The sequence below is a fragment of the Salvelinus fontinalis genome, chromosome 7, assembly GCF_029448725.1.
Source record: "Salvelinus fontinalis isolate EN_2023a chromosome 7, ASM2944872v1, whole genome shotgun sequence".
In the NCBI taxonomy this organism is placed as follows: Eukaryota; Metazoa; Chordata; class Actinopteri; order Salmoniformes; family Salmonidae; genus Salvelinus; species Salvelinus fontinalis.
The window spans coordinates 25,562,832-25,590,374 of record NC_074671.1 but is presented as its reverse complement, the minus strand read 5'-3'; the positions used below and the strand labels follow the sequence as shown (position 1 = coordinate 25,590,374).

Sequence of the window (27,543 nt, the reverse complement as noted above, 5' to 3'; positions counted from 1 at the left end):
AATCTATAAAACTGATTGAACGGTAGATATCCGTAGCTCAAACTATTGAAGATTAGATTTTAGTATAGTTCTGCAAGAGTCTACCAAGTAAAATTACTCAGTAGGATGCTTTTTTGATTGTGTGATACAGTGAAGGGAAAAAAGTGTTTCCAATTTGTAGTGGTAACATTGTGAAGTAGGCCTCATCTAGTTTCCAGCGCTCTCATTTTGATAATCGTTGGATACATCAGAAAATGGACGGTAGGCCAATCACATTTCCCTTGGCCTAGTCTATTTACCTGTCAAGTGTTCTCAAAGTTTAAATATGGATATAAGTCTGTCACTGTAGCCTGGTCCTATATCTGTTTATATTCTTGCCAACTCCATTGCTGTCATTGTTTTGCCTGGAAACCCAACGTTGAATTGCGTAGAATTCTACGTCGTGCAGAAATTAGCGTTTGAATCAGGAAAGTTGTCGTCGGGTTTCCAGGCAAGTCCGCATCTCTAGACACAATGTGTCTGGCACTAGGCTACTATGAGTGTGCACCAATTATTTGTGATTCTGAAGCTCTGAATTAACTGATATGATCTACAACTTGATTTTATGTTATTCAGACTGATTATTCATAACATAATGGAATGACAATAATTATATACAGAAGGGAGCAAACACCCACAGTCGATGGAAAGCGGTCAGCATAACCAGCGGCAGGTCAATCACCCAAGGCCCTTCTTCTATGTTCAGCCGGCTTCTCAACCTTACGACAACATGTATAATCATCACAATCAGTGGCATAATATGAATAACCCATACAACCACTATGGCTTTCCTGGATCCGGTAGGCCTACCTTTCATGTTTTTTTTGTTTGGGTCCCAAATCAAATGGCACCCTAAACTTCCATTTGGGATATACAGTTTTTCTCAAACCATAATTTGAGTGGGTTATGGATTATTAGTGACTTGGTTAATGATATTCTTGGATGCAAATATTGCTGCATGGTCATATTGTCTTTTAAAAAAAGCTTATGTTTTCCGCAGGAGTTTATCCCTTTGGACGTCCTAGTCCATACATGTCCGCATACCCATACATGCAGTATCCTGGTGGATATGTTGTCCCACACATGCCACACATGCATCCAGTTGATTACAGACGAATGTATGAACCACCTCATTTTCATCTACCTCCTGTGCATGACCCCATGTTCCGCCAACAACAGCAGCAACCACACCATCATGTATGTATTCTTGTGCAACTTGTGCACAGATGAATAAGGCTATTTTATATTTTCTCTCATTCATTCGTTCTTTAATTCACCACCACCAGGATCACACCCAGAGAGAGGTGGTCTGTTCTGAGGCTCAGACGGACCCGAGTGATGCGCTCAACAAGCTCATAGAATGTCTGGACAAACTCCGGGCCAACGAGATGCAGGGTTCTGAGAAAGAGCTGGATTCCGGTGTCGTTTCCCAGTCTTCCGGAATATTCTCGCCAGACGGGGAAAGGAAATCTTGTAAGGTGGTGGGAGACCTACACAGTGGTCATGGAGCCTCATGTGGTAAGTTGGAAGGCAGCCAATTGCAGTCGTCGTTTCCGATGGGCAGGTTATTCAGCGTCGGTAACTCCACGGCGGCAGTCTATGACGGTGAGTCAAGCCGAAGCCTGGGCGGGCTGGGTCAGGAGGGCTGGGCTGTAGACTCTGACGAAGACCCTCCATTGGACAGCTCATCTATTCATGAGGAGAACCTGGACCCGCAGCAACATGCGGCGGAGTCTCTTCATTGCTGTTCTTTGGAAAATCTTTGCCTCCAGTCTGCTGTCTCGCAGTCAGAAGACAGCCCCAGACCTGAAAACATAGACAACGAGGCAGAGGAGGACGGCACCAATCCAGATGCTACCAGTTCCACTGAGGGATCTAGGTGGCAGGGCCACTGCTCCAACCTGCTCTCCACAAAGTCACTACCATCCCCCCTAGCCTCTGACTGGCAAGCCTTAGGGGACACTAAATGTGGGGAAGAAACATTTGATGTTCCAGATAGGAAAGGTCTGTCTAAACTGGATGTTGACCTTTCCTACCAGATCCTCCATCTGCCCTTTGACAAGGTAACTTTTTACTATAATTTGAATTGAGTCTTTTCTTTTTCTTTTTGATTCTGCAGGGTTTTGTTGAGACCTTGTAAGCATTTCATTGTATTCTCTATATTATGACAAACTTTAATTGGATTTAATTTGGACAAGGTCCTGACAGCTGGAGCTCTGCAGAAGGACTGCTTTGCCAGCTCCAGCTCTGCTCTGCTGTGTGGAGGCCTCCAGGCTTCCCTGTCCTCCAGCCAGATCACTAACACCTCCTCCCCAGCCCGTCACCACTACTACTCCTACTACTGCCCCCCACAGACAGCCCACGGAAGGCTCAGCGTCCTCAGTCCCTCCCTGGATGAGCTCTCGTCCCGAGAGGAGATGTTCTCCACCGACCTGGAGGACATGGATCGATTTCCCAGAAGCTCCGTCTACGCAGGGAGGAGGTTCCCTGCGGAGGTCGAGCACCTCAGAGAGCCAGGGGTCAAAGTCTGTCCTAAGTCCAAGAAGCTCTTGTGCGCCTGCTGTGGCTCGAGCCTGTTGAAAGGAGGGGCGAGCAGGGTTAAAATGCATCACAGCCCGAGGGTGTACGCCGATGATGAGGCGGGGGATTCCGATGAAGTTGTCGAGCAGGAACAACAGTCTGCAAGGACGTGTGATGAGAGTGCGCACCCCACTAGGGTGGTCGTGCAGAAGCACTCTGTCCCCAAGAAACACCAGCCTCTACACATCCAACAGCATCCCAAACCCAGCTGTAAGAGAGGCCAGTGTAGAGAGGCTGTCGGACCAGAGGAGCAGCAGGAGGAACCAGAGATGGTGCTGGTGGGAGCAGAGCTGGAGTATTATGAAGGCCATGTGGTGGAAGGTGGGCAGGATGCAGGGGATAAGGAACACAGGACATGCAAAGGTAAGTATTCTTCGTAGAAATATATTCACTAGAACGGGCATAGAACCTCCGACCGTTGCAAATTGATTAGTAAACTAATGGGTTCACGCTAATGGCCCCAAGTATGCCCATTAGGGCATCATTGACTTAAATATGGACTCCCATTGAAATAGGAACATCGCACTACTCATGCATTATTGGGGCCAGAGTTGGCTGATTTTGATTTCCCTATATGTAACCGATGTGCAAAGGCTAGCTAGTTTGCGGGGTGCGCGCTAATAGCGTTTTAATCGGTGACGTCACTCGCTCTGAGACATTGAAGTAGTTTTTCCCCTTGCTCTGCAAGGGCCGTGGCTTTTGTGGAGCGATGGGTTACGATGCTTCGAGGGTGGCTGTTGTCGATGTGTGCAGAGGGTCCCTGGTTCGAGCCCAGGTAGGGGCGAGGAGAGGGACGGAAGCTATACTGTTAGATATACACTAAACCATAGATATGCTCTCTCTAGATGGAGTATGCAGAGAGGGCATTGAGACTTCAGAACCGGGTAGGCGGGAGAGAGGTACGGCCAAGCCCAGACGAAAACCACACGCCTCACTGCAAGGTAATATAAACCAATCCCGATCATTAGATTTTAATGGATATTCTTTAGCTGTCCTAAGTACCTGCAGCATTGACCTGGGGCCATGTGTCAATAATCTGAGTAGGAGTGCTGATCTATGATCAGGTCCCCCCCATCCATGTAACCTTCTTCGTTGTGGTCCAAAATGCAAAACAGACACTAAATCAGCACCCAAACGCCTGACAGGTATGACTTCAGATGTGTTTTCTATGAATGTGAGAGCATTTTTATTTTTTTATTTTATTTCACCTTTATTTAACCAGGTAGGCTAGTTGAGAACAAGTTCTCATTTGCAACTGCGACCTGGCCAAGATAAAGCATAGCAGTGTGAACAGACAACAACACAGAGTTACACATGGAGTAAACAATAAACAAGTCAATAACATGGTAGAAAGAAGAGAATCTATATACAATGTGTGCAAAAGGCATGAGGTAGGCAATAAATGGAATAATTACAATTTAGCAGATTAACACTGGATTGATAAATCATCAGATGATCATGTGCAAGAAGAGATACTGGTGTGCAAAAGAACAGAAAAGTAAATAAATAAAAGCAGTATGGGGGTGAGGTAGGTAAATTGGGTGGGTAGTTTACAGATGGACTATGTACAGCTGCAGCGATCGGTTAGCTGCTCGGATAGCAGATTTTTAAAGTTGTTGAGGGAGATAAAAGTCTCCAACTTCAGAGATTTTTGCAATTCGTTCCAGTCGCAGGCAGCAGAGAACAGGAAGGAAAGGCGGCCAAATGAGGTTTTGGCTTTAGGGATGATCAGTGAGATACACCTGCTGGAGCGTGTGCTACGGGTGGGTGTAGTCATCGTGACCAGTGAACTGAGATAAGGCGGCACTTTACCTAGCATAGCCTTGTAGATGACCTGGAGCCAGTGGGTCTGACGACGAACATGTAGCGAGGGCCAGCCGACTAGGGCATACAGGTCGCAGTGGTGGGTCGTATAAGGTGCTTTAGTAACAAAACGGATGGCACTGTGATAAACTGCATCCAGTTTGCTGAGTAGAGTATTGGAAGCTATTTTGTAGATGACATCGCCGAAGTCGAGGATCGGTAGGATAGTCAGTTTTACTAGGGTAAGTTTGGCGGCGTGAGTGAAGGAGGCTTTGTTCCGGAATAGAAAGCCGACTCTAGATTTGATTTTGGATTGGAGATGTTTGATATGAGTCTGGAAGGAGAGTTTGCAGTCTAGCCAGACACCTAGGTACTTATAGATGTCCACATATTCTAGGTCGGAACCGTCCAGGGTGGTGATACTAGTCGGGCGTGCGGGTGCAGGCAGCGAACGGTTGAAAAGCATGCATTTGGTGAAGCAAATGCATAATGTTCAGGTCTGGTTCTGTTCAGAAAGACTGGCATTGAGGAAAGCTCTGTGGAAACCATTGGTGTACCAGAGAGTGCGAGATGAGGAAAAGGACAATGATGACGAGGAAGAGGAGCCACCACGATGTCACAGGGGAAAGGGTAATGTTTTTTTTCTTTAATCTTCTGCTGTTTCACTATTGGCAATACTTGGGCTGCATCCTAAATGGAACACATTCCCTTTTACAGTGCACTAAGACCTTGCTGTGTGTTATGTTGTTGTATGAATCCTTTACTAATTTTCTTCTTCTGCTTCTTCCAGGGTCCACCAAGAGAGGAGACAAAAGATGTTAATGTCACACCATTGATCAAATAAAATGGCACAGAAAAAGAGCACTAAGTAGATTGCACAATATAGATGGACACTTATTTTTTGGGGTGATAAACCAAGGAGAATTGGTTAAAGTCTCCTTGGCTAATAAAGTACACTTTCAGGTCTTTAGACACAGCACTGTATTTTTGTGGGTAAAATACCTACTTATTCACCAGCACAGGGTTGGTGGCTTTGAAATGTTGATTTGCTTGACCAGTGTGTGCATTATTAAAATGAATTTCATTGTACCCTAACCTGGCTGTGGTTTATTACACCTGTTAGTAAGTGTTCATATGGTTTGGAATTAAAAAATGGTACGCTAGAAAACAGAAGAACTTGATAAATGGCAAATATTAGATTACTTGACATGAGGCAATGCTATTGCCATGTAGGATTTTGTCAGTTGGCCATAGCATTTGTGAAGTTGCTGACAGTCTTATTTAGGCTATGATTGCAAATGACAGTTATTGCTTTCAATTACTGACGTGCAAGCTAGTTCTCGTTAGCTGTATACATTTACTGGTAATGATGCAAGTGAAAACGGGCGAGAGTTTTGCATGGCCCGGTGCCTGGAGATTTAATTTAACCTTTCATTGCTACCCATCCTGGATCTGGGTTTGTCATTAAAAACCCTGACTAGCATAGCGTAGCCTAGCGCCAGAGGGTAATCATAAAATATAATTTCATGAAATCACAAGTGGAATATTGCAAAACACAGCTTAGCCTTTTGTTAATCCATCTGTCATCTGATTTTGAAATGATGCTTTACAGCGAAAGCAATACATGCATTTGTGTAAATGTACCAATGGAATGTTCTAAAATACCAAACTCCGCTCACCCGTGGCACCCGGTCGTGCAAAAGGAACTTGCCCAATGAGCGCCATTAAATGTATTTATAAAGGCGTTCTTACATCAGCTGATATCTCAAAGTGCTGTACAGAAACCCAGCCTAAACCCCCAAACGGCAAGCTATGCAGTTGTAGAAGCACGGTGGCTAGGAAAAACTCCCAAGAAAGGCCAGAACCTAAGAAGTGAAAGAGTTTTGCGTCAGTTCAAATCTGGTATCAGGACAAAATGTGATTCAGAGTCACCGAATATACTTTAAGTATTTTAATTAAACTCGAGCGATAAATGGTAAATGCAATTTTCGTATATACGGGTACGCTGTATCACCGCGCAGGGTAAAACAGAACTGGAACGTGCTCAAACAACAGTTTTTATACTATGACAGCTTTAGTTCCAACCCGTCCGTTGGCCTATCACAGTAGAAGCTGAGCGCGGTTTAAACTTTGCTCAGCCTATCGCTGGCACTCAGACTGGTCCCAGTCCCTTGGTGCTCTCATCTGTCCGCATCTGGTCGTTGCGTAGATTAGATCCGTCTTGTGTCTCCCCCCAGATCCTACACTCAAACAGTTCCTTATTTGGTATTGTCCAGTGTCCTACCCTCCCTGGTTGGCCTAGAGATATGCACCTCTCCCCTCTCCAGATTGACCACAGCTTTTGCATCAAGGCACTCTATGTTGCTCAATCTTTACACACATACACACACAAACATCTGCATTGTTTATGTGTGTGTGTAACAAAACAATATTCATCTTCAAACAATATGGTAGCAGGCTATAGTACATAAACATAAATCCTAACAGAAGAAACCTAGAGAGGAACCAGGCTATGAGGGGTGGCCAGTCGTCTTCTGGCTGTGCCAGGTGGAGATTATAACTGAACATGGTCAAGATGTTCAAATGTTCATAGATGACCAGCAGGGTCAAATAATAATAATCACAGTGGTTGTCAAGGGTGCAACAGGTCAGCACCTCAGGAATAAATGTCGTTTGGCTTTTCATAGCCGATCATTCAGAGTATCTCTACCGCCATTACGACAACCTCTTTTACGAGTTGATTGGGTGAACGGAATCAGGTGCACATTGTATAATTAGTACATCTAATCGGTTATAATTTTTAAAACCCCAAAACGTGGTCAATGGCCCAACCCTCTTCAATTCCCTATTTAATGCCCATCACGCCTGCCATACTGATTCCTAGATAGTTCTATTTGTTTTGCGAGTACGTCATATTTGTTCATTGCCTGCCTCTCCCCCCTATTTTAGCATAGTCATTTAAATATCTTAGTGTTCTTAAAGCGTTTGTGTGCTTAGACATACTTCAAAAACTTTTGACAATTCAGTCAAACAAATATACATGGTAAACTGTAGAAAATACCAACACTGATTGATGAGATTCTTCACCCTGCGTTTTTTAAATTCTCCTACAGATATGGAAACAACCGCGTCAACAAAACAGCATGCATTTGGAGCGGGCCCTCGTGGTCCCAACCCAGCCCATGGACCTCAGCCGGGCCAGGGCCCCCGACACCCAGGCCATCCTGGACCTTACGGAGTTCCACGTCCTGAGGATCAGCCCCCACACCAGCAAGTAAGCATTTATGGCAAGTGAATGTAGCGGCTGTTCGTTGGACTTGTTGGACTTTCTTTCTGTATAAATAGTTACGAAGATCCTCCCGTGTGATACTTGGGGTATATTCATTAGTCTAAGTCCGTTGCTAAACTCAATGTAAAACGTTTTACAACAGTTTATTGGACAAATTCAGCTGCGTATTCGTTAGTTAATGCAATGGAAACAAACTGCGCCAACAAGGGAGGGGGTCATACTTAATTTTGTCCAACAAACTCGTTTAAGTTTTGCATCAATCTAATGAATACATCCCTGGTAGGTCTCCCCGCTTTTTTCCGTTAGTTTAGAGTAAACGAATGTTTTCTGTTGAAAAACATTTGCAACTAAATGTGGTAATTAAACTGATGCATACAACCCTGGATTACCTGTCACAAATTAACTGGGATGTATTTGTTAATCGAATTCTGTGTGGGAACAGTACTCTAAACGGATAATGTTCTGTAACAAATGCATGATTCTATTTTACAAAAAGGTGTTTTGTTTAAACATTTGCAGCAGACTATTTATTTGACCTTTTATTTAACTAGGCAAGTCAGTTAAGAACATTCTTATTCTCAAAGGAGCAGAACGACAGATTATTACCTTATCAGCTCGGGGATTCGATCTTGCAACCTCTCGGTTACAAGTCCAACGCTCTAACCACCAGGCTACCTGCCGCATGCACAATAATGTTGCGCAACGGAATCTGACTAAATACACCTAAGGCAAGAGAATGTCATTGAACTGTTTACTCTAATCTGTATCCTGTGAATATAAAAAATCTACTTTGTCATTTGAGCACCAGCAGCCCCATCACCACATCCAGCACAGCAGACCATTCTTCTACATACACCCTTCCCAGCCATACCCTTCCCAGCCATACCCTTCCCAGCCATACCCTTCCCAGCCATACCCTTCCCAGCCATACCCTTCCCAGCTATACCCCTCTGCTCTACCCTATCAGTGGCCCATGCCATACAACCCTTACTGCAGCTTCCCTGGGATGGGTAAGTACCATGGAGGTATTGACCTCTAAAGCCTTGGTCTTATCCTAAATGCACCCTATTATACTAATGGCACACATACCTATACATAGTAAACTACTTTTGACCAGGGTCTAGAAGGGCCACGTTTCTACACTTAAATCGTTTAAGTGCCATGTAGGTCATGTGTTGAATTGACACTTAAATCTGTTTGTCAGGAGGTTATGGTATGATACCGAGTCCCTTCCAGCCCAGTCCCTACATGGAGCCTCCGGGTTACATCCTACCCCACTCTCAGCTCCACCTGGCGGACTACAGGCGTATGATCAACCCCCACTACCACACCACCCACTACCCACAGACCATGGCTTACCATGCACGCAGGTTGTCTGGACTATTTTATTTAAGTTGATATTGCTTTCATTACCAATGTCGTATGCCAAGCCAATGATTGTGTGAAATACACCAAACAAAGAATTCTGACATCAATATACTTCAGTATACCATACAATGTGTTAACACCTTCATACATTAATGCTTTTTAGATGTTACCTCAAATCACATCATACTAATAATAATGGATACTATAATGACTGATGCCCACAGGTTCCGCTACCAGCACAATGCTCCAGCCACCAGCAGGGAGATGATCAACTCTGAGGTATTGTCCTTTCAGAAAGTATTCAGACCCCTTGACTTTTCCCACATTTTGTTACATTACAGCCTTATTCTAAATTTGACAAAATATTTTTTTTTTACCCTAAATCTACACAATACCCCATAACAAAGAAAAACAGGTTTTTAGAAAAGTTTGCTAATTTATAAGAGATTACGTTTGCATAAATATTCAGACCCTTTACTCAATACTTTGTTGTAGCACCTTTGGCAGTGATTACAGCCTCGCGTTTCCTTGGGTATGACACTACAAGCTTTGCACACCTGTTTTTCGGGAGTTTCTGCCTTCGTTGCAGATCCCCTCAAGCTCTGTCCGGTTGGATGGGGAGTGTTGCTGCACAGCTGTTTTCAGCTCTCTCCAGATGTTCAATCGGCTTCAAGTCCGGGCACTGGCTGGGCAGCTCAAGGACATTCAGAGACTTGTACAGAAGCCACTCCTGCGTTGTCTTGGCTGTGTGCTAAGGGTCGTTCTCCTGTTTGAAGGTGAACCTTAACCCCAGTCTGAGAATCTGCTCCAGAGCTCAGGACTTCAAGTCTCTCTGTACTTTGCTCCATTCATCTTTCCCTCGATCCTGACTAGTCTCCTAGTCCCTTCTGCTGAAAAACATGCCCACAGCATGCTGCTTCCACCACCATGCTTCACTGTAGGGATTGGGTCAGGTTTCCTCCAGATGTGACACTTGGCTTTCAGGCCAAAGAGTTCAATCTTGGTTTCATCAGACCAGAGGATCTTGTTTTTCATGGTCTGAGTCTTTTAGGTGCCTTTTGGAAAACTCCAAGCGTGCTGTCTGCAGAAATGGTTGTCCTTCTGGAAGGTTCTCCGATCTCCACAGGAACTCTGGAGCTCTTTTAGTAACCATCGGCTTCTTGGTCACCTCCCTGACCGTGGCCCTTCTACCCTGATTTCTCAGTTTGGCCGGATGGACAGCTCTAGGATGAGTCTTGGTGGTTCCAAACTTCTTCCATTTAAGAATGATGGAGGCCACTGTTCTTGGTACCTTTAATGCTGCAGACATAAGGTACGCTTCCCCAGATCTGTGCCTCAACACAATCCTGTCTCGGAGCTCTACCGACAGCTCCTTTTGCCTCATGGCTTGGTTGTCCCTTTGACATGCACTGTCAACTGTGGGACCTTACATAGACCAGGTATGTGCCTTTCCAAATCATGTCCAATCAATTGAAATTACCACAGGTGGACTCAAATCAAGTTGTAGAAACATCTCAAGGATGATCAATGGAAACGGGAATCACCTGAGCTCAATTGAGTCAAAGCAAAGGGTCTGAATAATTATGTAAGTTCATTTAAAAAAATAAATCCAAAATTTCTAAACCAGTTTTGCTTTATCAGTATGGGGTGTGTAGATTGCCGAGGATCTATTTAATCCATTTTAGAAAAGGGTTGTAAAGTAACAATGTGGGAAATGTCAACCGATCTGAATACTTTCCAAAGGCACTGTGGTTGTACATATGTATAATGTGCAATGTACCTGTATGTATTATGTTTCAAATTTTAATTTAGTGTTTATTTTGTATACAGCAGTACTAAGACAATATTCCCCTTTTTTATCCTAGGTACAGACTGAGCCCACATTAGGAGCAGCACGCTCTGACCCCAAACTCTCTAACGCTGACTCGTCTATGAAAAGTAATGTCCAAACCAACTCTGAATCTGGCAGCGACACCAGTTGCACAGCTGCCCAGTCACTATCCCCAGCCTCTGTTGTGCAGGAGGTGATGTCTAAATCACCAGCCTACCAGGACATTGTATTGGCACCCACCCCCAACAACACTCCTATCTCCACCAGATCTGCTGCCCCCCAGAAGGGCAGCTTTGTGTTCCAGACAGAGGTGATGTGAATTTGTAATTTATTTTTATCCCCTGTACAGTTCCTGGTGTTCTGTTTCTGTATATTTTTGGTGTCTTGTAATGAGTTGACACAATGCAAATTTGTGTATAAATTGACAAAATACCATCCTATCTTTTATCTTAGGTGGAGGAGTTGAGGCTGGAGTGCCACAGCACGCCCACAGGGTTAAATATCCTCCACTCCCATGAGACATCTGAACTGTGCACCGCCCACAGCGTGTCTGGGACCGATGAAGACTTGGTGCAGCTCTGCTCTTCCTCCTCCCTCCACCACCACAAGGCCTCACAGCTCCATGGCCAGGATGGGATGGGTTTGGTTGGGGAGGGGGATCAGTGTCTCCAGCAAGCCTGCACGGATATACTTCTAATGGATGGGTCGCCCTCGAGTGGCGGACCAGGTAACTTCCTTGCTCTTGACGATTGTGACTCTTTCATCGTGAAAACACTGGTTGAACGACCAGGGATTTCTGAATCCGATATGGACTACAGAGTGGTGGTCCAAAGCCACAATGCCGATGTTCCGCAACTTACAAGGAATGACGGAGAACTGAGTGGGAACGGCTCCAAGAGTGTCTATTTTAAGATCCTCCACCTGCCCTTTGACATGCAGTACTTAGAAGAGCTGAGGAAGATTGAGGCGTCTGTGTGGTCGGCGTCTCTGGCACCGTACGTCCCCTCAGCAGAGTTTATGATCCAGCAGGGCCTGATGGAGCCCCACAGGGAGGCACTGAGCCCCGTGGACGTGGAGGAAGTCCCCATGGTGGAGGAAGTTCCCACGGCGGAGGTGGTCCCCATAGTTGAGTTTGAGGTCTCTGGGGCGGAGGAGGTCCCCACAGCTGAGGTGGTCTCTCTGGAGGAAGTCCCCATGGCGGAGAGCCCTTTGAATGAAAATGTATCAATGGCAGAGATGATCCCCAATGTGATGGCGGTACCGGCAATATCCAGTCTTAACAAAACAGACAATGCTCCCACATCTCCAGAGACCAGTCAAAAGAGGGGTGTGGTGAGTGACCTTGATCATCAGGATACCTCCTTTGGGGGGTTACCCACATACCGTCCCTCAACTAGCTGGCTGGGCGACATTGGCAACATCTACTATCACAGCAAGATGCCTTCTGATGTTGAGGAGCAGCGCAAGATCCTCAGAGGCAGCCCACTTAAAGTGTCTAGCCCCAAAGGGAAACCAGACCAAGAGCCTAAAGATCCTCGTGTTTCAGTCACTACAACCGCTCCACTCAGGCTTAAGGGAGAGGGATGGAGACTCGGAGACCAGGTTGACAGGAGGAGCTACTCTGATCAAGAGTTCTGTGCTAACCGGACCTTCAATGTGAACACAGGGACCTCTGGTGGCCACAAAAGGGAGCGCATCTGTGCCAGATGTTTGACGACAAAATGCAGAGTGAACAAGATACCTGGCAGTCCAGGACCAGGCCTGGATGCTCTGATTGTAAAACGACAAGGGGTCCCCGTTCCACCATGGGAGGAATATATCCTAGCCCAGACGTGTGCAGCCTGCAAATGCCTCGCCCGGAGGCGGGTAACGAGGAAAGGTTCCGGGTCAGATGTTCCCAGCGGACCACAAAACGAAGAGACGGAGGGTGAGACCTCTGAGAACAGGTATTGGTTGTGGCATGGCACATTTTATGCCTTCGGACTCTGGATTATGCCTTGTACAGTATGTTGCGCTTGGGACTAAAGGTTCAATCTGCATTTGTCAATGTACATAGCCTTGTTATGTTCAATGTTCTCTACATACACAGTACTCTAAATACCACAAGTCAAGCTGAAAAGAATGATTTCAATCATCGCTTTGCAGACAGAATGTTATTGTCCCAAGCTCGCAATTAGTATTTTTGTCTGCTGCTGGTTTGACATGAAATGTTCCTGCCATAATGACATGAAATATCAATCTACCTAGCAGTTCGTGTCGGGCAGGACTGAGGCCCAAACTGAGGGACCCCAGGAGGCCTCAGTCCTCCATGAAGCGCCACTCTGAGGCAAGTACTGCACACTGTTGTACACTGGCGAATGACACTATTTGATATATAGTGCGCTACTTTTGACTAGGGCCAACCTATACACATTCTATGCTTCCATTAAGTTTGGTTTTTACTTCCCGTTTTATACACCAGCTGAAAATACCACAATTTTGGTTAATGGTGCTATGATTCTCCTCACTATACTTTGTCAAACTGAATTTAGATAAACTATTAGAGTTTTTGCAACCAGGAAATGGTCAGTGGTTGGAAGAAGTACCCAATTGTCATGACTTGAGTATAAGTGAAAGTCACCTGGTAAAATGGATTAAAAGTCCAGAAGTATTGGCTGTAAAATATACTTTGAGTATCAAAGTATATCATTTCACATTCCTTAAGCAAACAATTATTTATTTACAGATAGCCAGGGGCACCAACACTAAGACATCATTTACAAACTAAGCATTTGTGTTTAGTGATTCTGGCAGATCTGAGGCAGTAGGGATGACCAGGGATGTTCTCTGAAAGTGCATGATTAGACAATTTCCTGTCAATGTAATTACATTTGGGTGTCAGGGAAAATGGATGGAGTAAAATGTACATGACTTTCTTAGGAATGTAATGAAGTGGTCAAATATAAAGTACAGATACTTAAGTACTTTACACCACTGGGAATGCGGCATGTTTTCTGCAGTGCACCTTTTTAAGTGGTCAAATGCATTCTTGATCCATCCAGCAGTGTCCCATGGGTCCGCACTCAAAACTGAGGGAGAAAAACTGTTCCTGTGAAGAGCCCCATCGGCCCCCTACTGCTGTGTTGGGGGGGCCGCGACGCCATCCCCATGGCAATGTCATCAGGGAGCGAAATGAGGAGAACCTTGGCGTCTCTGTCCCACTTCAGGACACATGGAGAAACCAAGACCAACACCAGGACCAATGCTACCTCACGGCACAGAAATCTCAAGAAGGTAAGCCCAAAGCATTGTTATTGATGTAATGTGTAAACCAGTTTTAGCCTGTATTGATTCCATAGAGCATTTTAAACATTTGGCAGTTGCTAGAATAAAGTTTATTTCAACATTTACGTTGAAATGTTTGACTAATGGCCCTTTCATTTCTGTTCCTACAGAGAAGTTGTGGAAAGCGGCTTTGTCCAACCCTGACAACAATGAAAGTAATATTAAGCTCGGACCCAGACACTTGATTAAACAGAAGAAACGCATTTCTCAATCACAAGGTAGTGCTCTACTATAAAAACCCTACTGTACTGTGTGTAAAACACTTTTAGCAGCTTTTGAAATTGTCACCTTTTTGGTAAATTCCAACATTTGTTTCCCCCCTCAGGACTTCACAGAAAAGACACAAGATGCTAATTTTTCACGAGCACATTGTAACAAGTGAAGTAAATGCACTTTTATTGTTATCCTCTACACTTACGAATTAACTCTTAAAGCTCACCATGTATGTACTCACTATTTATGACATGTACAATAAATAAACACTTGACTACAGTGCTTGTCTTGGTTTGCTTCTCCATGGGGACAGTAAAGGGCTGTGTCCATGTATATATACACTACCAGTTAAGTTTGGACACCTACTCATGCAAGGGTTTTTGTTTACTTGTACTATTTTCTACATTGTAGATAGTGACGACATCAAAACTATGAAATAATACATGGAATCATGTAGTAACCCAAAAAATGTTAAATGACTCAATATTTGAGATTCTTCAAAGTAGCCACCCTGTGCCTTGATGACAGCTTTGCACACGCGTGGCATTCTCTCGACCAGCTTCATGATGAATGCTTTTCCAACAGTCTTGAAGGAGTTCCCACAAGCTGAGCACTTGGCTGCTTTTCCTTCACTTTGCGGTCCAACTCCTCCCAAACCATCTCATTTGGGTTGATGGCGGGTGATTGTGGAGGCCAGGTCATCTGATGCAGCACTATCACTCTTCTTGGTCATATAGCCCATACACAGCCTGGAGGTGTATTGGGTCATTGTCCTGTTGAAAAACAAATGATAGTCCCACTAAGCGCAAACCAGATGGGATGGCTTATCGCTGTAGAATGTTGTGGTAGCCAGACTTGAATTCTAAATAAATCAGACTGTTACCAGCAAAGCACCATCAGACTTCCATGCTTTGCAGTGGGAACCACACATGCAGAGATCATCCGTTCACCTACTCTGCGTCTCAAAGACACGGCGGTTGGATCCAAACTCATCAGACCAAAGGACAGATTTCATCTGGTCTAAAGTCCGTTGCTCATGCTTCTTGGCCCAAGCAAGTCGTCTTGGTGTGGTTTCTTTGCAGCAATTCAACCATGAAAGCCTGATTTTCTTTGAGTCTGAACAGTTGATGTCTGAATTCTGTGAAACATTTATTTGGGCTGCAATCTGAGGTGCAGTTAACGCTAATGAACTAATCCTCTGCAGAAGAGGTAACTCGGTCTGTTCTGTGGAGTTCCTCGTGGGAGCCAGCTTCATAGCTCATGGTTCTTGCGATTGCACTTGAAGAAACTTAATGTAATGATGGGCTGTTTCTGTTCTTGCCATAATATGGACTTTAACCAAATAGGGTTTAAGTATACCACCCCTACCTTGTCACAACACAACTGATTGGCTCAAGGAAAGCAAATCAACAAATTCATTTAACAAGGCACACCTGTTAATAATTGAAATGCATTCCAGGTGACAACATGAACCTGGTTGAGAGAATGCCAATAGTGTGCAAAGCTGTCATCAAGGCAAAGGGAGGCTACTTTGAAGATTCTCATGAAATATATTTGTTTTAACACCATTTTTTCTTACATGTTTCATATTTTTGATGTCTTCACTATTTCACAATGTAGAAACTTTTAAAAATAAATAAACCCTGGAATGAGTAGGTGGCCAAACTTTAGGTGTGTTTAATATACACATGACCTTGGCCTCTGATTTGCTGAGGGAACCTATAATCTTCCCAGAAATAACTTTCTGATACCTACAGATTCCAATTAAAACATCTAATTTGAAAATGCTAAACCTTCAATGTTTGAATCAAAATGTCAAACCACAGCCAAACTGATATCTCGTCTGACTTTTCACACCCTAAACAGATGCCATTAAGGCAAAATGGGAGGAAGAACTACACTGTCATTTCTGTTGCACTGGGAGGATGGCCACACCTGCTCAATTAACTTGAGATCTTGTCTAATACATTTCAAGATCTTACAGATTACACTATTTCAAAACTAAGCTGCTTAGGATATTTCCTGATACCTCCCCTATGTGATATGTCATGCAATGGAGGGTACATTAGTCCACTGCTTTGTCCTATACTCTAACCTGCATGGTTATTGGTCTGGAATTTTTCGGATCCTCTCTGAATTTCTGGAGACTTCAATTGACCCAGACCTGCCTCTGATCATCCTGGGAGTCTCAAACCCTAAACAGATTAACCAAGCCCTAACAACTGTGTCTCATTTTGGAAAAAGGAAGTTCCCTCTACCAAATTATGGCTCAGCGATTTGGTAAACACTTTACACAAAGAATTTAATATATTCTGAGCAATAAATTACTCACATTTGGTTGTGTATACTTGGGAGGACTGTGAGCGGGAACTTCTGCCCTCTTTTTATTTGTACTTTCTACAAAGTACCTATACACCTTGTGTTCAATAACATTTGCTGGTAAAGGGCTGAGTCCCACATGGCACCCTATTCCCTAGGGGGTGGGGTATATTTTGAAAATATCAAAGGGGGAAATGTTTTACACTATCAAATGCTTAAGATTCACCCTAATCTGTCATAGGGTATTATTTAAAAACATTGACCCATATCTTTTTGACCAAAGAATGTAGAAATGTGCAGTTTTCATACATATAGACTAGTATGGTGATGGTTGAAAAGTGGAAGCATTTCCTCAAGGTTAGATTATTACTGTTTAAATGCGTCTTGGAGGCGAAGGGAGACTGTTTTCTAAAAAATGAAAGGGTAATGTTGCTCAGCATGACTGTACTATAAATTAAATGTCATTACATGTTATGAGTGTTTGCAAAATTGCATCTGTGCCCTTTCCTTTATATTCAATCACATGAGGTCAGCAATCAGGGTTCTGGTCATCCAACAGTTGCGTGAATGTTTCTTTGTGTGCAAAGTACTGAAATAAATGTTTTGTTCCAGAATAATTCCACCACGATAGCTAGGAAGATAATTGTGAAAAGTCAAACATCCGTTACTAAACAATGCAGATACTGGTTATCCTGAATGACGTGTTCAAGAGAAATGTTTTGCACTGAACACATTCTGAATACACTACAAATATACGTCCTGTCATTGGGGCAGAGGCATCCCTCATGACGAACAGCTGACATTTAACCCCTGGGCCCACCATGGGGCTTGTGCTGCATAACCTGCCTCCTCTGCTGCGTCCTGTGTGAGGTAGGGTTGTGCCAGTGTCCGCTGCAGCAGCTCCACCTATTGATCAGAAAACATAGTAAGTAAAGATAATCTTATGGTTGTTTTAAATGGGGCAGGTACTGTTTTAGTCCAGTGCAAAATAGTGGCAGAATCAAGTACTAATGTTTTGACTGTTCGCAACCTTCTGAAATAGCTTTCATGAGCTTAATTTACGTACAATACAACCTGTATTTAAATGTAGTTCAAACGATTTACCTCTGAGAAATCATTCCCCTCAGCCTTCCGTATTGCAGATTCTGCCATCCAGTTCCGCAGCACATATCTGGGATTGATCCCTGTGGAAAGTTTGATCATCTCAGATGTAAATGGTTTATTTCGTTCTACCAAGCAAACAAAAAATAAATCAATAACAAACAAGATTATTTGCAAAGGTCCCCTTTCTTCCTTTCCCTTATTCAGTAGGAGAGGACTGCATAATCAGTCAGAGGACTGGAGCTTGCTATCAGGTCCATCTGTCGGCATTCCCATGGCGACTGCTTACTTTTCATCCTGTGTTGACGATCCTCATCAGAATCACCTCCCTGCCTGAGCCATTAAAAACAAAGAATCAATCATCTGACATTATGCCATGAATCTGTGAGACTAATGTTAATCGAGCCAGTTACAAGTCAGTTCAGAACAAATTCATATTTTCAATGACGGCCTAGGAACAATGGGTTAAATGCCTTGTTCAGGGACAGAACGACAGATTTTGTACCTTGTCAGCTCGGGGATTCGATCTGGCAACCTTTCGGTTACTAGTCCAACGCTCTAACCACTAGGCTATGCTGCCGCCCCATGATAAATGATAGGGCAAACATTTTATTTCTGCCTAAAGAGACATACCCAAACGTAATTACTTTTCATGAATGGCCATAAACAATAACTGATAATATTGCATAGTTTTAGAAGGGTCTGGAACTCTTCTTTCTGGTAAAAAGTTATACATTGCTGAGGTGTACCCACAAGCTCAATGACAGTATCAATATTATGAAAATATGAACAATCTTTAAAATTCTTACAATTCAACAAAAGTTGGGCAATGGGGCTAGAAATGACAAATGCTTTCAAAATATAGTAACAATCAAACTACTTACTAGAAGATTTCACATTTCTTAACTAAAATAAATATGATCATACTTCGTGACGGTACAATATCGGCACTATTTTAAAACATGGGACCCAACGACGTTCACAGAGCGTTTTGTAAACCGGTGCAGAACTGCTCAAAGTCCCCCAAATATGGGACACAGTTGAGTAATGAGTCATCAGAATATTTGAGAGAAACTGAGGTCATAAAAAGCATATTAACCAAATGTATGATAACAGTGCATTCCTATTGTACATACCTTTTTAGTCTATGCAGGTACATGCTGACCCACTCCGGGTACCTCTTATGCGAAGCCAGGTTCTGCAAGGCCCACATCACCTAACAGGGATGAAAGAGGAGAGGAGGAGAGGACTTTAGTTCTTTAAGGGGCAATCTGCAATTTGAAAAACAACGCATCTTCAAGAATCAATGGCTATATATAACTCATTTAAAAAGTCAAAAAATGGATGTAGCAATTGCAGATTGGCCCTATAATGTAGTTAGTCAGCAGTATATTCTCTTGTGATTGTTTGTAGAGGGTTAATAAGCAATATGTATGACCTGTAAGTTGGACATGTTGTGAAGCTGCTGCATTGAGGCTTCACTCAGCTGTCTGAAGGTCATGGTGAAGTCTGCACCTGTGTCCTCCATCAGCTGAGGAGGAAAAAGCCAATCAGAGACACAGGAGAGAGAGAAAGACAGCCAATAAAATGCACTGGACAGGGACAATATACCAACATCAGGTCAAAGGTCACTCACAGGGTCAGAGATGGACACACACGGAATCTTAGAGCAATGGACCACTTGCCTTAAGCAGAAATGCAATGAGATATTCATCCTCCTCCTCCTCCTCGCCAAGTAAATCTAACTTTGCCTTGAACAGCTTGTGAAACCTGGAATGATAAAGTTGAACATAATATTTGGAGGAAAAAGGGAACTTACAGACACATTCAAATGCGCACACAACCCAGAGAAATTGAGAGAGACAGGGAGATAAATTACCTCATCTGGTATATATGTGGGTACCCTTTCAGTATTAGCCCAGCCCTTAAAAAAACAGAAAACAATGTACTGTCACAGTGTACATTCCCCAACATCCTCTGCCAAACAAACGTCATGGGAAAGTAATGATGTACTTTTCTGACATGTCTGACGTGCAAACCGATATCACATTTCAGAATTGGTTAAAAATAAGTTGGGGTTATACTCGTCAGAACAGTCGGTATAACCCTTCCCATACTTACCCTTGCCTCTGTTCTATGGTCAGCACTGGAGTTAGGGCTTCTAGGAGTTTCTCCAGGTTGAACAGACCAACATTGGCCTGAGCCCCGATACTGTACCTCTCCTCCTCATCAGATGTGTTGGGGACAAAATCTGAAAATATCAGTTTCCTACTTCAACACTATTGATTCAAATTTCAAAAAGCACTTGCACATCTGAGTTCTCATTGCAGTTGTGTAGTAAAAATAGGATCACTTCAAAGAAAAGAAAAACCTGCACACTGCTCTTATCACTTATTTGATTAAAGCTTACATGATATGTGATACCTAAACTTTAAAGGGATACTTCGGGATTCATATCCACTTCCCCAGAGCCAGATGAACTCATGGATACAATTTGTATGTCTCCACATTCAGTATGAATGAAATTAGAGGTAGTTTCGCGAGCCAATGCTAATTAGTGTTAGCGCAATGACTGGAAGTCTATGATATCTACTAACATGCTAGCAGTTACTATAGACGTCCAGTTGTTGCGCTAACGCTAGTTAGCAGTGCCCAAATCCTGAAGTATCACTTTAAAGTTTACGTATCATGCGTACCACTAAGCTCTAATCAAATAAGTGATACGAAGGTTTCTCTTCACTTCTTCGCCACTGTAAAACAAATAGGCTACCAACAGGCATTCTGTTCAACAGCATATGAAAAAGAAATAGAAACCTGTAAGTACAAAATGACAGAAACAGTGGGCAAATATGAATAACATTAGATATCAATACGTCCTGAAAGGGCAGTATATGCATGAATGAGATACTGTACATACTTGGGTTGTAGGCTTCCATAAAGCCAAACGGTCCGTAGTCAATGGTGATAGACAGTAGGCTGAAGTTATCAGTGTTGCATACTCCTGTTAGGGTAATGAAATACTATATAAACACAAAGTTAACCACCATACAGTATGAACAGAATGGAATTATGTGCATACTGCATGTTAGAATAGTGCCATTTCACAAATTCGTATTTCTCATAAAATACACTCATAAAGAGTGTATTTTAACTTATAAACTGCTCCTATAATCGTAATTGTGACTGATAACGCCAATATCAAATTTGATTGGATTCAAGTGCATTATTTTGCTGAAGTGCAGTAATTTGTCATACGAAGTACTACTCACCATGTGCAAAGCCAATAGACATCCACTGGGCAATGAGGTGAGCAGTCTCATTCACAACCCTGGAGTAAAATATCTGAGGCCACACACAACAATAATTAGCATGTACAAATATATACAGATTGAAAACACTTGTTCAGTATAAAATATTTAATGTTTGAGCATTATATACTGAGATCATTGAACCGGTAAGTAGTAGTTTAGTTGTGTATTTAAGCCTAAATGTCAATTATCAACAACGCCCAAAGGCAAATTAGACCATTGTAGGCCAAGATGACGAAGAGAGGTTCAGAAATAATTAGAGGCACTTTATTATTTGAGTATTCAGGTCATTCATTTCCAATGCACAGCGTGATTGAGTAACATCAGTCCTACAGTGAGCTACAATGCTGTCGGAAAAGTATTCAGACCCCTTGACTTTTTCCACATTTTGTTACGTTACAGCCTTATTCTAAAATGTATTAAATAAAACATTTTCCTCAGCAATCTACACACAACACCCCATGAAGACAAAGCGACAACAGAAATACCTTATTTACATAAGTATTCAGACCCTTTGCTATGAGACTCGAAATTGAGCTCAGGGGCATCCTGTTTCCATTGATCAAATTCAATTGATTGGACATGATTTGGAAAGGCACACACCTGTCTATATAAGGTTCCACAGTTGACAGTGAGTGTAAGAGCAAAAACCAAGCCATGAGGTCGAAGGAATTGTCCGTAGAGCTCTGAGACAGGATTGTGTTAAGCAGTGGTGGAAAAAGTACCCAATTGTCATACTTGAGTAAAAGTAAAGATACCTTAATAGAAAATTACTCAAGTAAAAGTGATAGTCACCCAGTAAAATACTACTTGAGTAAAAATCTAAAAGCATTTGGTTTAAAATATACTTAAGTAGCAAAAGTAAATGTAATTGCTAAAACATACTTAAGTATCAAGTATCATTTCATTTCAAATTCCTTATATTAAGAAAACCATATGGCACCATTCTTGTTTTCTATTTATTTATGGTTAGCCAGGGGCACACTCCATCACTCAGACAAACAAAGCATTTGTGTTTAGTGAGTAGGGATGACCAGGGATGTTTGCTTGATAAGTTTGTGAATTGGACCATTTTCTGAATGCCAAGCGTCACATCTGGAGGAAACCTGGCTCCATCCCTACGGGGAAGCATGGTGGTGGCAGCATCATGCTGTGGGGATGTTTTTCAGTGGCAGGGACTGGGAGACTATTCAGGTTCGAGGGAAAGATGAACGGAGCAAAGTACAGGGAGATCCTTGATGAAAACCTGCTCCAGAGTACTCAGGACCCCAGACTGGGACGAAGGTTCATCTGCCAACAGGACAACAACCCTAAGCACACAGCCAAGACAACGCTGGAGTGGCTTCGGGACAAGTGTCTGAGTGTCCTTGAGTGGTCTTGCCAGAGCTCGGACTTGAACCCGATTGAACATCTCTGTAGAGACCTGAAAATAGCTGTGCAGAGACGCTCCCCATCCAACCTGACAGAGCTTGAGAGGATCTGCAGAGAAGAATGGAAGAAACTCCCCAAATACAGGTGTGCCAAGCTTGTAACGTCATATCCAAGAAGACTCGATGCTGTAATCACTGCCAAAGGTGCTTCAATAAAGTACTAAGTAAAGGGTCTGAATACTTATGTAAATGTAATATCTGTTTTTTATTTACATTTTTTTTCGCAAAAAAATAAATAATACGTTTTTGCTTTGACATTATGGGGTAGTGTGTAGATTGATGAGGGAAAAAAACTATTTCATACATTTTAGAATAAGGCTGTAACGTAACAAAATGTGGAAAAGGTCAAGGGGTCTGAATACTTTCCGAAGGCATTGTATGCTGTTGTCTTTACAGGTCTTTTCAACAGAGCATTAGTGTAACTAATAATGAGGTTTAGTTTTCCCCTAATAATTATAAAATAGGCCTATTGAAAATGTAGAAAAAACACAAACATTGAAAATAGACTTCTCATCACTCACCAAATACTTGCCTGGATCATTTGAATCAATGGAAGGAAAATGTTCCTGTATCACAAAGTCCAACAGTTTCCTGAAAATGAAAACATTTCATGTCCAGAGTTAGAAAGATTCCCTATTCACGCCAGCTGTCAATTTCATGATGATCCATTTATAAAGGTGTATTCTGATACAGTATGTCGGTTCTTTGTTTCTGTATTATTTTGAATGTTATTATGTATACACACCTGTCTATGATCTGAGCCCTTCATGAGGAAAGAAACAAGTCACATAAATAGTTGGTCACAAAAAAAGAAGATCTGTGTATGCTAACCTTAAAAGATCAAGTTCTTCAGCTTTAGCCAGAACCTCCAACGATCCGATCCGGAACCATGACGTGGCCAGCCGCAGAACAACCGCTCCTGGGGAGAGAACATCCAAAGATTATGGCAGGAAGGGAAAATATACATTTACATTTGAGTCATTTAGCAGACGCTCTTATCCAGTGCGACTAACAGTTGGTGCATTCCTCTTAAGATAGCTAGGTTAATCAACCACATATCTCAGTCATAGTAAGCACATTTTTCCGCAATAAAGATGCTATCAGCAAAGTCCTTGCTAGTAAGAAAAGAAAAAGTGGGAGTGTTTACTGCAAGATAACATGGCTTGGCACACGCTTTAGCCATATGAAGTATCATAACTAAAAATGTAAAAATCCCTGGGTTCAGCCAAGATAACAAGAAACCAGTCAACAGTGCCAAATAACATACTAACATATATATATATTTTTTTAAATACAAATATTTAATACTTTTAGGTCACACATTACTTACATGCTTCAGATGATTAAAATATTTACTTCCAAATAACATATTTAACCTATAAAAATCTATGAGGACAGTACAATTACGCCAATGTGTGTATGAGTCTGCACATTGAGTAGCAAAAGGGGAGGTTGCCCCTAAGATAGAGAATAAGGACACAGCTGATCTTGTCATGCCCTTACCTCTCTCCTTCTTCACTTTCCCATTGTAGAACTGGTCCCTCCACACGGCCTCTTCACTTACAATAAGGCTTGGAGATAAAAGCAACACATTTTACAACAAAGAATAAACTGAAAAACATCTGCATAGCAACCAACACTACAACACTACACCCTCCTCTTCCAAGTTTACATTGATCCCACACTCAAAGCTTAACCCAAAACATGCTTGACCGATAGCTGTCACCAAACGGATGATACCCAATTGAGCAACTGTCAACATGTCCAGTCTCACAGTAATAATAGAACACTAGTCATTTTAATAATGTTTACATATTTTGCATTACTCATCTTATATGTATATACTGTATTCTATTTTACTGTATCTTAGTCTATGCCGCTCCGACATTGCTCGTCCAAATATTTATATATTCTTAATTCCATTCCTTTACTTCAGATGAGTGTGTATTGTTGTGAAATTGTTAGATATTACTTGTTAGATATAACCTCACTGTTGGAGCTAGATACACAAGCATTTTGCTACACCCGCAATAACATCTGCTAAACACGTGTATGTAACCAATAACATTTGATTTGATCTCAACCATGTTGAAACAGCTGATGGCTGGAACAGAAGAAGTGATCTGAATGACAACATTAAAGGTCCTTGGGTAGACCTAGGTTGAGTTCCTGCCCAACTACATTGCTGACGCATGCCAGACCCTATAACGCTTGGATAGGTATTTAACATATCAGCTAACCACATCATATGATATAGCCACCTGCTGCCCGATTGCACAGTCAATGACGTGGCAGTTAACCATTGGTTGATGCAATGCAACGCCTGCGCATATAGTCGGACAGGAACTCGGCCAGGGGAAACTGGTGGGAGGAGCTATAGAAGGACAGCTTCATTGTAACAGTTGGAATGGAACAGCTGGAATGGTACCAAACACATGGAAACAACATGTTTCACTCCATTCCATTGATTCCATTCCAGCCATTACAATGAGCCCATCCTCCTATAGCTCCTCCCACCAGCTTCCTCTAAACTCAACCCTACTGTTGTATCTGCCTGTCTGTTCTGTGTGTTGATGTTAGCAATCTAGGCCATCTGCACTCGCCTCTCACTGTTTATCCAATGGATTGGCCCTAGACTGATTCAAGTTAATATTAAAACTCTTTTTTTTTGTTGCTGAGAAGATCCTAGACTACATTGTTGAGAATAGGCAGCAATCTAAAACAATGTATTCTGCATTTTATTGTGTACAATGAAGGCCTATTTTTTTTTCTTCTGAGATTTTTGGATGGAGTGAGATTTATTTTGAGAGAGAAAGGGAGCTAAAACCATAGAGATAGGTACTCATCATGGATATAATCCGTTTTAGCATGGACATTGCCATTGACATTGGACATTGCCATCATCCACCGTTTTAAAGTTGTCAAGTAGACAACTGGGTGGGGATTCCTATGGGTTGTAGCCTCAATGGCGCTACCCATGCTGTCACAGATGGTATAATGGCACAGATATAAAGATGAGTCCTTTATCTATCTCTAAAACTCTGTTTGAGTTGTATATCAGAGTGCTGTATTGTATCAAACAATTGTATGGTAGGGTAGCGTTTGACAGACAGCAGTCAAAGCAGCTCATTGGCCAGGTTACCTGGCAGCTCTGCTGGTAGGAACACCCAGAAAGTGCATGGCCTCACTGCAAAGGAACTCTCTGACTGAGGAGCGGACCACAGCTCGGCCATCTCCTGACCTGTAGTACAACAGACAACCTTTCTCAGAAGGTTTTCTTGGGCCCAATCCCAAATCGACCCCGAGACCCTACGCACTTGTGGAGATCCGAGAGGATGTGTTGGGCCTAAGCAATATGGTAAAACGTCCTGCTAGCCTATCAGAGAGAAAGCTGGAACTATTACCAAATTACTTACATTTGCAAAATCCTCTCATATCTTCACAAGTGCATAGGACGTAGGGTCTATGGGTTGATTTGGGATTGGGCCTCATTGTTAGGTCAGGCTAGAAATGTTACACCTGTTGGTCATGGTCTATAAAATATAAAAGTGTAGATTTGACCTTGAATATGGAGTCTTTCCTGAGCCTTTGAGCTGGAGTTCCCATCTTTCACCCTTTCTGTGGAAGAACACACACAAGATAACTCATTTGTACCCTGTTGGCAAAGCAGGTTGAAATGCTGTCATTACAACCTCAACCTTCTGTGTAGTCATGTATCCATTCCCAGTTCTACTGACCTGCTAGTATATTCACCAAGGAGATGTGCTCGGCCATCTCCTAACTGGCCTGCCCAGTAGCCAAACTAAAAGAGTAAAGAAAACATCACTAGTATTTAGTCATAAACAAGTAGGCTCTTCAAAGTTCAATATTGTATTAGGAGGGACTAAGCAATTGATACAGAAAAAAAGTGATGAAAAATGAATAATGGTATAGAGATGGTACAGTACCTGGTGACCCCCATATCTGTGTGTCAGAGGGCTGGATCCAGGAAAAAGTCTACCACCACTGAAGTACTGTAGGAAATCCTCTGACTGGGACACTGCAACATCTAGATCCAACATTCCCTCAATGACCTCCTGGAAAAACAAAGCTACATTAGAATATGTAGTAGCTCCTTCTATTAAGCTGTTATGACAGTGTTATAACACTTATGATATGTTAATTCACATCCATTGTAAACCACATTTCTTGACAATATCTAGTCCCTGGAAGTAATTTGCAAAATGACCTTTGAAACAGCCCCAAGTCTCAGAGGGCCTTTGAGTGGGGTTGGGTCAGACTCTGAAAAAATGCAGTTCTTCACAGAGCGAACAAAGATGCCATCCACTTGGTCAAGGGGGAAGGCTTCTGCAAGAAAAGTCAAACAAAGTTATTTACAAATCTATTTGATCATGCAAACAACTGTCAAAACTTTACTGGGCATTTGGTTGACAAAGAATGCAATTCTGAGGGATTTACCTAATAGCTTTTTACACGACAGTTTGAAGTGGTCCAAATCGTGCAAGTGTTTCTCCACACTCTTGTTGAAGTTGAAAGCATGAATGTAGTGTTGTCGGTCTGACATAGTGTCATCATGACCGTGACAGCTTTCAATAGTATCACAATAGTCCATACATGCAGACATAATGATTAGGTTTGCCACACCTAAGAGAACATAGCTTGAGGCACTGTAAATAACCATTATTGCAACTCAAAATACCCTAGCTAGCAAAACTGACAGCTGATTGCTGGCTACAAGACGACCATTAGTTAACTCTCTGATGAGATTTTTCTCAACTATCTCGCGCATTCCTCTTTTTGCGGCACCTAACCATCACTATCACATAAGACATTAACTTTACAGTGAGACTGTGGCATACTCTCTACTAAAGCAGGTTACAAGACAACAAAATTGGGATTGTTTGTTGCCGTAGAATACTTCCTGATTTCTAAAACGTCATGACGTCAACCAACGTAATT

General features: G+C 42.5%; 3 protein-coding genes across 7 annotated transcripts; 2 read left to right on the top strand and 1 right to left on the bottom strand.

Moving 5' to 3' along the window:
- Positions 1-29: 29 nt before the first annotated feature.
- LOC129859280 (bucky ball-like) lies at positions 30-5,496 on the top strand. Its single transcript, XM_055928846.1, has 8 exons — positions 30-240; positions 639-818; positions 1,019-1,215; positions 1,305-2,081; positions 2,217-2,961; positions 3,444-3,539; positions 4,915-5,031; positions 5,192-5,496. The coding sequence occupies exons 1-8, from the start codon at positions 234-236 to the stop codon at positions 5,221-5,223; spliced, it is 2,151 nt and encodes a 716-aa protein (XP_055784821.1). The 5' UTR covers positions 30-233; the 3' UTR covers positions 5,224-5,496.
- A 1,820-nt stretch (positions 5,497-7,316) lies between these two features.
- On the top strand, positions 7,317-14,705 carry LOC129859278 (uncharacterized). Of its 4 annotated transcripts, none has more exons than XM_055928841.1 (10): positions 7,317-7,675; positions 8,499-8,700; positions 8,895-9,060; positions 9,283-9,337; positions 10,924-11,199; positions 11,343-12,835; positions 13,137-13,215; positions 13,931-14,162; positions 14,324-14,431; positions 14,539-14,705. In XM_055928841.1, the coding sequence occupies exons 1-10, from the start codon at positions 7,475-7,477 to the stop codon at positions 14,565-14,567; spliced, it is 2,841 nt and encodes a 946-aa protein (XP_055784816.1). In that variant the 5' UTR covers positions 7,317-7,474; the 3' UTR covers positions 14,568-14,705. The 4 variants fall into 4 exon arrangements, with proteins under 4 accessions (XP_055784816.1, XP_055784815.1, XP_055784814.1 ...); XM_055928840.1 differs by having other exon boundaries at positions 8,493-8,700; positions 13,140-13,215; XM_055928839.1 differs by having other exon boundaries at positions 8,493-8,700; positions 13,934-14,162.
- Positions 14,565-27,534, bottom strand: LOC129859281 (protein adenylyltransferase SelO-like). 2 transcript variants are annotated; one of them, XM_055928848.1, is made up of 19 exons: positions 27,043-27,534; positions 26,813-26,931; positions 26,532-26,660; positions 26,322-26,386; positions 26,146-26,202; positions 25,727-25,825; positions 24,088-24,155; positions 23,416-23,503; positions 23,106-23,175; positions 21,116-21,188; positions 20,764-20,847; positions 19,968-20,097; positions 19,726-19,770; positions 19,532-19,616; positions 19,285-19,377; positions 18,983-19,062; positions 18,136-18,179; positions 17,850-17,929; positions 14,565-17,651 (listed from the first exon to the last, which is right to left on the bottom strand). In XM_055928848.1, the coding sequence occupies exons 1-19, from the start codon at positions 27,263-27,265 to the stop codon at positions 17,529-17,531; spliced, it is 1,755 nt and encodes a 584-aa protein (XP_055784823.1). In that variant the 5' UTR covers positions 27,266-27,534; the 3' UTR covers positions 14,565-17,528. The 2 variants fall into 2 exon arrangements, with proteins under 2 accessions (XP_055784823.1, XP_055784824.1); XM_055928849.1 differs by having other exon boundaries at positions 26,813-26,928.
- Between the last annotated feature and the right edge of the window lie 9 nt (positions 27,535-27,543).

Coding starts and splice junctions, on each gene's coding strand:
- LOC129859281 (XM_055928848.1), bottom strand. CDS start 27,265: ATGGTTATTTACAGTGCCTCAAGCTATGTTCTCTTAGGTGTGGCAAAC. Junction 26,387..26,531: donor ACAGATATGGGGGTCACCAG/GTACTGTACCAT, acceptor TTACTCTTTTAG/TTTGGCTACTGGGCAGGCCA. Junction 20,848..21,115: donor GTCTATTGGCTTTGCACATG/GTGAGTAGTACT, acceptor TTACCCTAACAG/GAGTATGCAACACTGATAAC.
- LOC129859280 (XM_055928846.1), top strand. Junction 1,216..1,304: donor AGCAGCAACCACACCATCAT/GTATGTATTCTT, acceptor CACCACCACCAG/GATCACACCCAGAGAGAGGT. Junction 2,962..3,443: donor GGAACACAGGACATGCAAAG/GTAAGTATTCTT, acceptor TGCTCTCTCTAG/ATGGAGTATGCAGAGAGGGC.
- LOC129859278 (XM_055928838.1), top strand. CDS start 7,475: ATGAGATTCTTCACCCTGCGTTTTTTAAATTCTCCTACAGATATGGAA. Junction 7,676..8,492: donor ATCAGCCCCCACACCAGCAA/GTAAGCATTTAT, acceptor TTGTCATTTGAG/CACCAGCAGCCCCATCACCA. Junction 8,701..8,894: donor CTGCAGCTTCCCTGGGATGG/GTAAGTACCATG, acceptor TCTGTTTGTCAG/GAGGTTATGGTATGATACCG.